This window comes from Lepeophtheirus salmonis, chromosome 2, assembly GCF_016086655.4.
Source record: "Lepeophtheirus salmonis chromosome 2, UVic_Lsal_1.4, whole genome shotgun sequence".
Classification (NCBI taxonomy): Eukaryota; Metazoa; Arthropoda; class Copepoda; order Siphonostomatoida; family Caligidae; genus Lepeophtheirus; species Lepeophtheirus salmonis.
In genome coordinates, this window is record NC_052132.2 from 30,834,016 (window position 1) to 30,848,408 (window position 14,393).

The 14,393-nt window shown below is 30.3% G+C and overlaps 1 protein-coding gene across 2 annotated transcripts in view; it reads right to left on the reverse strand.

Moving 5' to 3' along the window:
- The window catches only part of eag (ether a go-go), a 126,789-nt gene that overhangs the window by 58,518 nt on the left and 53,878 nt on the right, over positions 1 to 14,393 (reverse strand). For both annotated transcript variants that reach the window (XM_040707524.2, XM_040707523.2), the window contains exon 3: positions 13,801 to 13,901. In XM_040707524.2, coding sequence (XP_040563458.1) covers positions 13,801 to 13,901 — 101 coding nt within the window. The remainder of the gene's footprint in view (positions 1 to 13,800; positions 13,902 to 14,393) is intronic.

Sequence of the window (14,393 nt, forward strand, 5' to 3'; positions counted from 1 at the left end):
ACCACAAAAAGATGGTTCATGGCTGGTATCTCTCAAAAAACAACAACATGCATAGAGTGGTAAAGGAGGACCTGAGGATGAAACCATATCGTCTACAAAAGCGTCAGCTTCTCGGAAGGTCACAATGATCAAGAGACTGACCTGGGTGAAGGTGCTTTTCTAAAATTCCTTAATTCTTGTACGCACGTTTCAATTATTTGGACTGAGAACAAGATCTTCAACATGGAACTGGTTACAACAGCCACAACGACCAGGTGATGTGTCAGAGCATCTGGGATGTTCCCTGAACGAGTGCAGCGTGGTAAGGGGCCAAAAGCTGGCCTCAGTGTTTTCTGGACAATAGTCCCTTCCTGCCGGATGAAGACACCCTTGATCTTCATTGCCGAGGGAGTTAAGGTTAATCAACGTGTTTATCTGGACATGTTACAGTTCCAAGTACCTTCCTGGATCCCAGAAAAACACTAGAAAGGATCTTATTGTTTCCAGCATGACGGAGCACCTTCACATAATGAAAAGTATGTGCACAAATGGTGTACTAAACCACTTTCGAGCACTTTTGGAACAAGGACATGTGCCCCTTTTTCCCACATCTCAACGTAATGGACTTCTGTATATAGTCAATTCTAGAGAAAGAGGTATATGTGATATCCTACCACAGCTTCGATGACTTAAAGACCACATTAGTGTCCACACGGTAAAACTTGTTGCAGGAAACTATCCGTACCGCGTTTAAAGTATGTCTAAAGCATCTGAGAGCTGAAAATGTTAGTGAAATGAGCTAAAACTCATTTTAAAGGTAATTTGACGTTCATTGCAATATTGAAAAAATATGTATCTAGATACATATATTTATGTACTTTTATTGGTTGTTGAAGTTATCCTAAGACTTATCGGTCACCCGTATATCATTTACATTAAAGAATTGTTTTTAAGAACTTTGACGTTCGTTTTAAAATCAATTAAATTAAGATTCTAAAGTAAATTTAAAAATCTTTTGTATATTAAACCGTCCAACAAATTTAAATACAATTATTACATATTTTTATGTTGTGGGTGAAGTTAAAAAAGGCTCTTTTCCTTTTTTGTAATTTATGTTGAAGATTATTTTTATGTTAACGCACTGAATAAGTAAAATATATTAAAAGTATGCTCATTTTTATCCTATATAGTTTCATTCTCTACATACAAGCACGCAATTTAATGTATATTTTTTGGATCAAAGAAATAATTTGTCCAAGAGGCATTGAAGAATTAAACATTCAAGAAAACTCTTGAAGAAAAAATCGAATTTTATGGAGTAACCTGTTATTGAGTATATTACAAAGAGCTTAAACAGCTTTAGGGAGATTTACATCACACATTGTATGCTTCAATATTATATATGTATTTGATCAAGTTTAGTAAGACTAAAATTTCGAACTCAAATCTTATTTGTAGAATGTTCAACAATATTATTTATAAAATTGTGTCATTTCTTTAATATTTACTCAGTATTATAAATACACTTAGCATTATTAAATTAAGAAAAACGTTATTTGTATGAACTCAAGAAAAGACAACTAAACACAATTTATGATATGTTTAAATATTACATTTAGCTATAGTTTTTATTCATTGTGTCTTTCTTTATCAGCAATAACAGCCTCAATACACCGATGAAGAGATTCTCAGCTCATTGTCACGATCAAAACAGCCGTATCCGAATCCAAATTGGGATTAGAGGTGTGGCAAACATTTTTCTCCAAGACACCCTAAACTGCAAAGTACATAGGATTGAGTTCAGGGCTGGAGGACAGTCAAATGGAGGGAGAACAAAAGTCAGGTTTGTTGTCGCAGCGTATTTTTTTTTAATTTTTGGCTGCATGGGGATATAATATATTGACTTCTTGATATTGTAAGAAGTTCAGATGGAGATGCCAAAAGCTTCTATCCGAGCCCACCGGCCTATAACATTTCAATGCTCAACGTAAATATCCCTGGGAAATACCTAGCTAAGGTATGCCAAGTATTTTAGAGGTAGTTTATTTTATTTTTTTTAACCTTTTTTTAAGCCTAATTGTAAAATTAGTAAAAATTACTAGCTACATGTTAGCATTAAACATCGGATAATTGAATGCCGAACATAAAAGATAAAAGGTACGATTAAGAGCCAACTAATGGATAATAGCTGTAAAAGTTATATGGCAATATATTAGCTCATAGCTGTTCTTTACTTTAATTGTAAAGAATATTACAAAAGATGTAGCTAGTCAACCTTACACTCTCTATGTGATTGAGTGTAACTCGTGTTGCAATTATTAATTAAAGTTTTTATTTGTAGGAGGTTCTGAAGATATGTTTCTATTTTGTAATAATAAACTTTGTGCTAGCTCTCTAAGTTTCTATGAAATAAAGTGTAACCAAAATCAAAAATGTTATCATTTTGAAGATTTATCCATGAATGATAACGTTTCCACTGACGTCATAAATTGCATCATAATTGAATGCTGCGTCACTTTGAGGCCTCATAGTATATATTTTTAATAAATAAACTATATGAAACTTCGTTAAATAGCGTTAAAATATAGAAAAACATTAAAAAAAGATATTTGAATGAAATCATAGTAAAATATATTGGAAATTTTAAAAATAGTTAGATGTGTACAGCTTTTTTTATGATTATGGACGATAAAGGCGCAATAATTAAAGAAAAATATCTCATTATTTTCATTGTAATAATTATTTTTTATAACCAAATATGAAAATTTGACTGTAAACGATGTAAAAACATATTTTTATGTACATTTTAGAATAAGATAAATAATAAAACCCGGCTTTAGAGGGATATATTTTTAATAGATGGCAAGGTTTTTTCTTTCATGGTCGCATTTTCAATATTTTTCTTAATATTAGAAAAGAAGGAGTGTTTATTGTTAGAATACTTAGTTGTATAGGTCCCCAAAAGAGTCAACATCAAACATACTGATGTCACACAGAATACCCTTTATAAGAGAGTTGGCCATTAACAACACAATACAATGATTTTTTTAATACATTTTTGGTTCCGAAGCTTGATACAGATTTTATGTATACTTTAATGTGGAAAAAATTGTCCACCACAAAAGCAATATTGTACTTTTATGGTTGACAAATTAATTTCTTTGAGTGTAATAAAAAATTGTTAATAAATTGACCATAATTGTCCAGTGGTCAATTTAGTTTCCTACATTTTTTCCTTAACAATCGCTTACAGTAGTCTAAAAAATAAACCTTTTGTGGTACTTTGGAGTATTTTACAGTTTTGGCTATAACTATTTTATATCAATTTTACTTTAAACAAGAATTACAGATTTTAAAGCTGTTTCAGATTTAAATTCGATGAAAATATTTGAGTTGATACAAAATTTGTAGGTGTTGTAGAATTAAAAAATTAAAAGAAATTGAGATGCTTTACAATGATGGTAACAATATGGTTCCAAATTATTCCTAAGTATTTTTTTATGCAATTATTTGTATTGAGACTCACTTTAAGACTCATTTTTGTCCGATACAAATTTAAGCAATTTTTACTGAAATTTTGATTCATACCGCAATCTAAGATTTAAAACCGAAGTTTAATCGATTTTAAATCGAATGCCGGTTAGTACATGATCGTAAATTACAACTCATCTATAAAATCGTTGTAGATCAAATTTTAAATGAGACCAATATAGATCGAATTTTTGTTTAAGACCGGTTGGGATCGAACTTCTTAAAAGCCTGATACTAGTAATTATCTTTATATATAAATCATATTTAATTTTTTTTTTTATTATCGTTATACTCCTTTTCTTCCTTTTTGTTGATCAAATGTCGATATAACTTGAAAAACTTTATTAGTAAGATGTCCGACTAAATCAATCTATTTAGCTTAGTTTTATAACATTTGGCTAATTACTATTTTACTTAAAAATTATCCATTACTATACAAGTTTTCCAATTATCCGATTTTTAAAAAAAGAATATTTTTAAATTGATATCTGAAAAACACATTATTGTAAATATTAATATATATACATATATACAGGGGAGTCCGCAGGATTATATATATACAGGGTTCGGAAGCAAAACGTGGACTGAATGACTGATTTTAGAAAAATGTCAATAATTTTATTTTTTCATAAATAATTTTGAATTTTTATTAACACAACTTTGAGACACAACACTCATGTTCACTCAATATGGCCGCCTTCAGCAGCAATCACAACCTCCTTACAACGGTGGAAAGTCTTGCAGGAGTTGAGGATAAACTTCTCAGACAAGTTGTTCAACTCCTTCACAATGGCGGCCTTCAGGGAGTCCACGTTTGAATGAGATGTCTGATTAGTCTCCCTCACTAAAGTGCCTCTCATAGCAAAGTTCAACGGGTTTAAATCGGGTGAAGATAATGGCCACATGTCGTTGAGCCAAAAATCAGCCATGTTGTCAGAGTCGAACTTCTGGCATTCGGCCGATGCGTGTGTGGGTACACACATAGTTGTCCTCTGGGTAGCCATGGCAGTATGGTGAACCCCAGCACCTTGTAGTAGGCCTCTTGGCCGATTTTCTCTCCACCCTAAAAAAATAAAGGAGGCTTCTTCTTGCCTTCGGACACCACGACCCCACGACCATTGTTTGGGCCGGATGTTTTGTACAGAACACCACTTTGACCTTCTCTGGTGATCCACCAAGCCAACGGTTGTACCAGCCGTTGTAAACATGGTCCACGTTGAAAATCATCTTGTCAGAGAAATTTTTTACTGTAGATCCATTTGCCTTGATCCATGCACGAATTTGCATACACCTCTGCAGTGTCCTTTCCATCAGAGTGTCCGTCAACAGGTGGTGTGGGGTTTATGTGTAAGAAGACAATCCCAAATGGTCCTCCACAGCCCTCCCGATTGTCCCTTTGTCCACATCAAACTCGTTAGAGAGGCGATTAAAGGATTTTGTGGGGTCCTTCTTGATCTTCTTCTTCAGGTCCCCAGAAAGTCAGAATCCTCTTTCAAGTTGTGTCCCCCACTTCCTTCTTTCCTTGAGAGGTATTTTCTATTCTTTTCATGTATGGAGCACTTCACAATGTCCATAATTCGTGCCACCTCAATTTTGGTATCCAAAAGGTCTGAGATCCTCTGCATTTTTGTTTCTTTGCTCACTCACTGATGAAAGATTTATTTGAGAAAGGTTTATTTTTGTTTACTTATGCAAATAGGACAGGAGATTCGGAATATGTAGGGGGGAGGAATCACAAAACCTTTCTATTTTAATTGCATAATTAGCATTTTATTAACAGTCCACGTTTTCCTTCAGAACCCTGTATATATATTTTTTTTTTTTTTGGGGGGGGGGGGATGAGGGGGGACTTAGTTTTGAATTTTTTTTGAAAAAAAATCAAAAGATTACTAAAATCTATGGTTATTCTCAAAAAATACTAGTTTTTGCAAAATTAAAACTTCAAAGCTGTTCACAATATTTTTTTTTTTTTTTGGGAATTTCTTTTCCAAAATTAAAACTTCAAAGCTGTTCACAATATATTTTTTTTTTGGGAATTTATTTTCCAAAATATATAACTATTCTCAGAAAAATTCAAAAATCCACAGCTGTTCACACATAATTAAATTTTTTCGAAAACAATTTCGAAAATTTGTAATCAAATTAATTAAATTTTTTTAATATTTAATTTTTTGGAAAAAATTAAATTTCAAATAACAAATATTTTGAAAAAAAAATTCAAATATTCATAGTTATTCACTGAAAATTAAGTTTTCGGAAAAAAAAATTAAAAACTAAATTATTATTTTTTTTTTAAATATTTCAAATATTGAATTTTGTAGTAAAATGCAAAAATTTGGAGGGGGAGCTACAACCCTCCCTGCGGACGTCTCTGATTCATTAGCATGTATACAAGACATTGTTTCTCATTAAATATAAAACTATTATAAACTTATCTTCCAAAAGAATGCATTATACTAGTCTTTTTGAAGTTATAACATAATGGAATATGTTATGGGGTAAGATTGGTCTTTTGACTTTGTACGAACCCGCTTAATCATTTTTGGTACTGTGTTTGGATTTAATGCAGAGATTAGGCATGTAACTTTTTTTTTAAATCAAATTTTATTTATATTAAACATAGACGTATCGGAAGGGACGTCAGAGATCTCCCGTGACGTCCCTGGTGTCGATCTTAAAGTGGTTCTTGATATCAGAAGAGAGATGAGAGAAGAAAAAAAAAGTTTCAATAGAGAAACTGATTCAAATTTAACTGATTTGTTTTTTTTTGTAATTTGAACACATACACTTGCACTCATATACTGGTTTATCAAAAACTGGTTTTTGAATCACCTGGTATATTTATTGTCAGGCTTTAAATAGACTGTAACGCCTCTTATGTCAGAGCTCTGGTACATCTATGATCTTGATTACAAAGCCAATGAAATTATAAAAAGGAGTCCAAAAACCTATGATAACTACCTTTTTGGTTTTTTGAAGGTTTTTCTAATAATAGAAACGAATTTAAAACTCGCCTTAGAAATAGTGCCTATATGAAGTAAATTAAGATATTATTTTGCATAAAAGCTGTTTAAATATGACACTGGAATTCCCTAATCGATGGAAATAGGGGTCAATGTAATAGCCATGAGGCGACATCATTGCACCATTTTCTTTCTTCTCATTTCTGGTCAAGAAGATTTTACATTCTCAGCTTTACAAGTTATAAACAACAGTTGTAAATTGTTCTGAAAATGTCAAATTTTGAGCTTCAAAATTACAATTTTAGGACAGCATTGATTTAGAGTTAATATTTGAAAAAAAATGCTACAGAATCACTTCGAATGCTTGTTGAAGCTTACAGTGAGCATGCTCTTATTAATCACAAAACTAGTCAAGGAAACGATTGAGCCATTTGGTTGGGATATATTTTTGCATAGAACCTTGCTCATCAGACTTTACTCAACCCGATTACCTCCTGTTCGCATGTATATGACATACAATTTTCTCATTCGCTTCATTTCTTTCACAGATGTACGAAGATAGCTTCATGTATTTATTTCTACTCTGGTATCCACAAATGATGAAAAAGGTGAGGAAAATGTATGGTTGGAGATGGGCAATACTTTGAATAAAATATTTTCCATCATTTTTATTCAATAAATGTGCATTTTATAAAGAAAAGTTCTAGTTTCATTCTTAATTAAATGATTACGCACAACCTAGTATGTAAATATTGACATTTTTTGAAACTCTCTTCCACTTTTTTTCCTAATAAATTGTAATTTGATAGGGAATGGATATAAATATTATTAAAAAAATTGTTTTTAATCTTAAATTAATATTTAATAATAAAACATATTAAGATAATTTTACTATTTTTATGTCACATTTTCCAAAAATTAATATGTTTCATTGCACAAATCATGTGTTCATTAGGTCCATACACGCTACTAAAAAAAGATAAAGTGACATACGTTAAAAAAGATTCATTTGTTGGGTATTAGCCCCACCCTAATGTATACAATATTGTTTAGTTAATTTGTGCATCAATTGTTTATAAGAACATAATAAGAGAGTGAATGTCAAAATGCTTTTTCCCCTTAGAAAAAAATAATAATGCTGAAGGTCATATACATAAATGCATAATGTGTAGAAGAAAGCCCCGTATTTTGGACTCGGGGATTAAGAAAATTCCGATTCCGATACGATTCTAGGTAAAATTCCGGATGCTGATTACAATTCAATTCTTTAATATTTAAAATAATAGCTTAAAAAACTATCAGGTGCTTCGAAAGGTTTTTGTGGTGTTTTTTTTTGCATTTTTTTGAAAATAAATCACAAAATTTAAATTAAATTAAAAAATTTTGGAAAAAATTTAAAAATTAAATTTTTTTTGATAAAAATTTCAAATATGAAAATTTTAGAACTTTTTTTTTCAAATATACGATTCCAAATTTAAAAATTTACAAAAATCAATAACTATTCACAAAAACCTATAGCTACTCCGGAAAAATTAAATTTTTTCTAAAAAAATTTCTAAAATCCATAGTTCAAAAAAAAAATTTCTTGAAGAAAAATTTCCGAAATCCATATCCATTCACAAAAAATAAAATAAATAATAATATCTAGCTATTCTCAAAAAAGTACATTTAAAGAAAGAAATTCCCAAAAAATAAATAAAAAATGATAATATCTAGCTATTCTCAAAAAAGTACATTTAGAGAAAAAAATTCCCAAAAAATTAAATTTTCTGGAAAAAAATTAGAAAAATTAAATTTTTTATGAAAAAAAAATTGAAAAATTAAATAAATTTTTAACTATTTTATATTTTTATATTGACATGCCAAAAATTATGTAATATATCAATAGCAACAACGAAGAGATGGCTTCCGAGGGTAACCAAATTAAGACTTCTGCGTAAAAGAGGAAACGGAAAAGAGAAAAGATTGAATTTGAAGCATGTATAGCATTTATAGGTAGGCAATGTCTATAGTGTAAATAAATTACATACCGGTGTCATCCTTTAATTTATAAATTAACTGGATAGATATCCTGGTATATGAAACTGGACCCACACATTTTTCTATTGTATTAATATATTTTCATTTGGATATCCTAGCCACACGCTTCAAGCCTTAAACTTGATGTTCAGGGATATTGTATTTTTATGAAGAGCCTTACTCGGTGGATCTCACATCCAGTTATGAAAGATATATTCATTGTAGGGATAACTTTTAGCATCAAAGTCTATGACAATGACTGATAACTTCGTGGAAAATTGCTCAGTACTAAATAACAATTATAAATAGCATTAGTGGGAGTCCGTCGTCTATCAACAGTTCATTAATTAAAACACAGCGTGATTCCTGCTACAGTCAATTCAACTTCGTGACGGACTATAAGAAATATTTTATTGATTCAAGTACTTTAGTTTCATTGCCAAATAAATTTATCATCTCCAGCACACTCAGCTTATTGCAATTCCATTTATGAAAATGAATTCGTGATGTACACTCCGTACGGACTATTAGTTACTATACATCCTAGACTCTTCTAGCTTTACTCTCGAGTTCTTTACTACTCGTGAATCATCTATGCCATTGGAAAATATGCATGTCATTGAAATTTACAAACTTAGTGAGTCTGGTTTACTAAATTGTTTAGGACCATATTCAAGTAGTATTATTGTCAAGACCTAGAATCTCTAAAGAAATAAATTGATAAAAGATTTTAACAATTAAAAATATTAATGATATTCTGACCATTGAACATAAATTGTTTATTTAATATTCTTCTTTTTTTTATTTTGCTTGTTCAATCTTACGATTTTATTTTGTTGTTGCATCTCTTCTTATATTTATGTGTTTTTGAATTAACTTCTGAATAAAAAATTTAACATTTTACTTTTTTATAAAAGGCATATATGGATAAAATCGATCATCACAATCACATTCGAAAACATAGAAGTAATCTACTAACATTTTCATAAATATTATTTTACATTGTTTGAAGAAGTGATGTCTTTTCTAAAATATACTTCTTTTTTTTTAATTTCCAAAAAAAATTCAAATGCAAAAGTGCAAATTAAAAATATTATATCTGATGGACGGGTAAGTCTACTCCAATCAATTTGATTGATAAGGGTATGCCGCTCTTCATTACTTTCATATGTTAGTAAATTTACATAAAATGTTTTCCCTTGATATGTAAAGATATTTTTACATGATCAATATCTTCAATAAATTTAATCATTCAATATAAAATTCAAACAACATAAGGAATTCAAGTAGGCTTGTATATTCAGTAAAATGTTGCTTTTTTGAATACAATTGCTGCTAATAATCCACGGAAATCTAGTGGAATGGAAATTCTTTCTTTTTGTACCTAAAATAAAAAAACTTAAATGGTTTAGTGCAAGTACTCTAAACTGTTCAATCCATTATATACTTCAACGTGTACACGAAAAATAGACCTGGTAACCCGCTTAAGATTGAAGAATATGTTTTCTTTATTCATTACATTAAAATGCTTATATATTTCTTTGGGTAAACGAGCTCAATCAAGTGTTATGTAAAGTTATACTGAAGAAGATACTGTGTCTATCATCTCAATGTTCTTAATGCCATTTATTAAAAAAATCATTTTCCTAATGAAGCCAAGATATGACAATATATGAGAAGAAAGACAAGCCATGGATTTAACTATTTGAATTATTTTAGAGTCAAAAAGAGGAAAATTTGGAAATTGGAATGGAATATTTTTCGGACTATGTTAGGGTGTTTACCACGAAACTTTTTAGTATCCTCAGATTCAAGTTTATAATCTGAACAGGAGATAAAAAAGAGATCACACAGGACATAATATTTTGAAGGCTCCTAATTTTGAAGAAGTATATTTTGAGTCCAATGTTTGCTTGATGAATCATCTTTAGGAAATATAGGAATAGTTTAGTTATGTTTCCAGGGTCAGTTTTGATCCTTTTGGATGTAAGTGCTCTGTAGCCCTTACGACAACCTGGTTCAATACATATCTTACCCATAATTATATATACTTGAATATATCTAACACTATATTTAGTTAAATTATCACGCTTCTAAAATGCTGTGTTACTCATTATAATTTAACATTTATGTTTGCCATAGTACTTTGAATCTCTTTGAGTTATTGAGGGAGGAGAGGTAATGAGAGCTTTCTTATATCTAGTAGTTTAGATATTATTAAATATATATAATGTAGGAATGAAAATAACCCCTTTTTTCTATATTTTTTTTTATATGTAATACCCCTAAAAGAGTAAAAAAACCAAGGAACAATAAATTTTATCCTCTACTTTGAGTATGAAGCCAAAAATGATTTTAAATATCTTACATACGTATATTGTACAATGTATGTACATTGTACACTCATTTATCTTTTCCCCTTCTCCCTTGCTAATGATAAGAGCTATCTTTTCATCCTTATTATTCATATTTCTAGAAATGAATAATATCCCATTAGCCTGGCTCTTAAAATGGTTGCTTTCGATATGTTGGATGGACTACTTCCAAAAATGTTATATACTGAGTATATTGCTCGATGTTTTGAGATTGCAACGGACCCTTAAAGTTTCAAAATTTGATGATTTGTAAAAGAAAAAATAGATCTACAATAGTTGTCTGTTTATTAAAGCAAAGTTTGTCTGTATGATTGTATGTTGGAATGAAGAACACGTCAATTTTTATTGAGAAAATAAAAATATAGTCATATTAATGAAATCTTGTGTGTATACAGTGTGCATTGTATAAAGTGCACCCTCTTGTACATCATGCTCATATTTTTTATCTAGAAAGGAATAATTCATAAGTCATATTCATGAAATCTCGCAGGCGTTTTCTATGCATCGAGCATCGAGTGCGTATAGAAGGTGAATTGTATATAATGCACTCTGATGTATATCATTTAAATATTTTTGAACTACGAAATAAAAATTAAGTCATATTAATAAAATCTTGCATGGGTTTTCCATGTAACATTGAGTTTGTATGCAGGGTACATTTCTTAAATTGCACCCTGATGTTAATTTTATCTATTTGTTTGATCTAAAAAAGATTAATGAAGGGATATTCATGAAATATTGAAAGTGTTTTTAATGTTGCAGTGAGTGCGTATACAAGGTGCAATATTTAAAGTTTCTCCCTAATGTATATCATATAGATATGTATTATGTAAGAAATAACAATGTAGTGATATTAAGGAAATTTTCCCTCATGTTTTGCATAGACCATCGAGCGAGATGATGAAACTTAGCCAGAATGTGCTCTAGAGACGTAAATACGCCTTAGCTCATCAGTCAAAGAGGCATACTAGGTTGTTTTGTTTTTTTTACAAATTCTTATCATTATTCTTGGGGAAAGAATGTCTCATTATTGAATAGCTCTTGAAAAATGGTGTGTAACACTCAGAATTTCATGCAGATTATTCAAACGAAATTTGTCTTTTTGTCAACGTCTAATAATTATCAGTAATACCACTATTTTATTATATATTGCTCTATTTTAACTGGTGTTGACTATTTTTAGGTAAGAGTTATATTTATTTCCAAGGTTGTGCCCTTAGCCGTCTTGTGGTTGAAGTGCTTCCGGTTGTTGAACCGCTATATATTGTTTATCGGTCTCGGTTCTTGTGCTGCTGTTCCTATATAGAATATATAAAGCAAATAAAATATATTTTATACAAAAAATTAACTTAAACCAATACATGAATTTTCTGACTTTTTTTTTTGTGCAATTGTAGCGTTTTCAAGGATTTTTTTACGTCGCCAGGGTAATACAGTTGAATTTAAGTTCCAAATAGCTAAAGGCTTCTTATGGATCTGGAAAAGTGATTTTAGGCACCAGAAAGTGTAAATACAAGAAGAAAGAGGTGGGTTAGATTATTGATCCAGGTCTGATACTAAACAAGTTGGGGCCCTATAACATGATAACTATAATCATTCTTAAGCCAGGGTTTCCCAAACTTCACTATGGCCAGCTGCCCCCCCCTGCTATACTCAGGCTCCTTTATACGAGTTTTTGGGGCCTCAGCTAGAACTTGGGGTACTACACACTCTGTGTATAAGGTAGCTACGGCCCTGTTTGTATCTAGTATCATTTCCTGGGCCCAAATTTTCTAGCGGTGCCCCTTGTTTTGAATAAATGTTACCAAACTGAGCCGGTATAAAAAAAAAACGAGACCGATAAAGCGGAAATGAAACCGAAACCGGAAACATGAACAGGCACAATCTTGTTTATTTCTGCTACAAATTTTAAAATTTGTGTAACTTCCACGAACCTGCACAACCTCTAAACATTAATCAATATGGCTGAAACTCTACGTTTCTTCATTTTTTACCAGAAAGAACATTTTGCATTATGTCCCCCAATATTTGAAACAAACCATTTTATGGACCAAGCTAATATCCCATATATGTATGTTCGTATGTTCATACAAAAAAAATACACGCATATATATATATGTATATATTTATACAACATATTATATACGAGTACATCTGTATAAGTTCTTGAAAATGAAAATAAATGATTTTTTTCCATTGAATTTTACATTTATATTATTTTCATTTCAAATTATACCGCAGTGTTCTAAATCCCTAGTGGATTCTTTGAAATCTGAATCTAGCATAAGATTAAATGAAATATTATACATTTAAAAAAAATATTTTTTGTAGTATATATTTTATTACTTTTATGTTTACATAATAGGTATAATTACAGTTGTATAAAATATGTCCTAGAAAGGTAGAGGGAATTTTTATAGTTGCAATTTGAACAGGATTTCTGTAATCCTTTATTCTTGAGAAGGACACATCTATGTATAAAGGAATAACTAGTGCGTCTGCTCATGAAATTTATCTTTTTGACTAGAAAATTTAATATGTGAATATTTTTCTTACAAAAATCTAGTATTTGAAATTCCATTTTTTAGGTTTTGATTCAAAATTAGATTTTTAAAATTTAATTTTACAAATTATTTTCAAAAAAAATTTAATCATTGAATTTTTTTTTTTTTTTTCCAAAAACCAAGATCCCCCCCCAAAAAAATATATTTTCATTCTTTATCTTTTATCTGTCAAAAACAAACCTACACTGCAAAATGGATGATATTGTTAAAATACGTTGTGGAGACGTGTAGCAAAATAATATACATAAATATCCCTTCACTTCACTTTCCTTTCTTTTTGCATCGCGGTAGGTCATATATGTTATGCAAAACTGTATATGACCCCCCCTACCCGTCCCAATATAATATGTTCATATAAAGTTTACTTACTTCAGCTCTGTTGAATCCTGATGTCTTACAAAATGATTCATTGCAGTAGACTATGGGATAATCGATTATTTGAGCATTGGCCAATAAAAAACTGCTGTCCGCTGTAAAAAAGAAAAGAAAATAAGTTGAAACATTTAAATACAAAATATTTACACATATATTATAATCACAATGATTATGAGTAATGAATTTTTTAAGCATAATTTGCATAAAGAAAAATGTAATTGTCATCCATATTTAAGGAATCTCAAAATTGTATTTTTTGCGATGGCATTTACAAAATTCAGTGTAGTTGATAACTATTATTCAGGATTATTATACAGTAATGTAGATATGAGCAGTTTCTTTTTCGATTGCCCTAGGAATGTACATAACTATGAGTTAAAATATATGACAATGGAAAATCCGGCTCTTTTTGCCTCCACCAGCGAAGTTGAACTTTTGGAGTTATGTTTTAGCCTCTGTTTGTTTGTTTTTATTCCCAAGGTTTATGGCAAAAGTTTCAAATTGATCAAACTTGCTACGAAGATTACGACAAGTACGAGGCTACTATACTTTGAGATGTCAAGGTAAAACAAAACGTAAAAAACGCA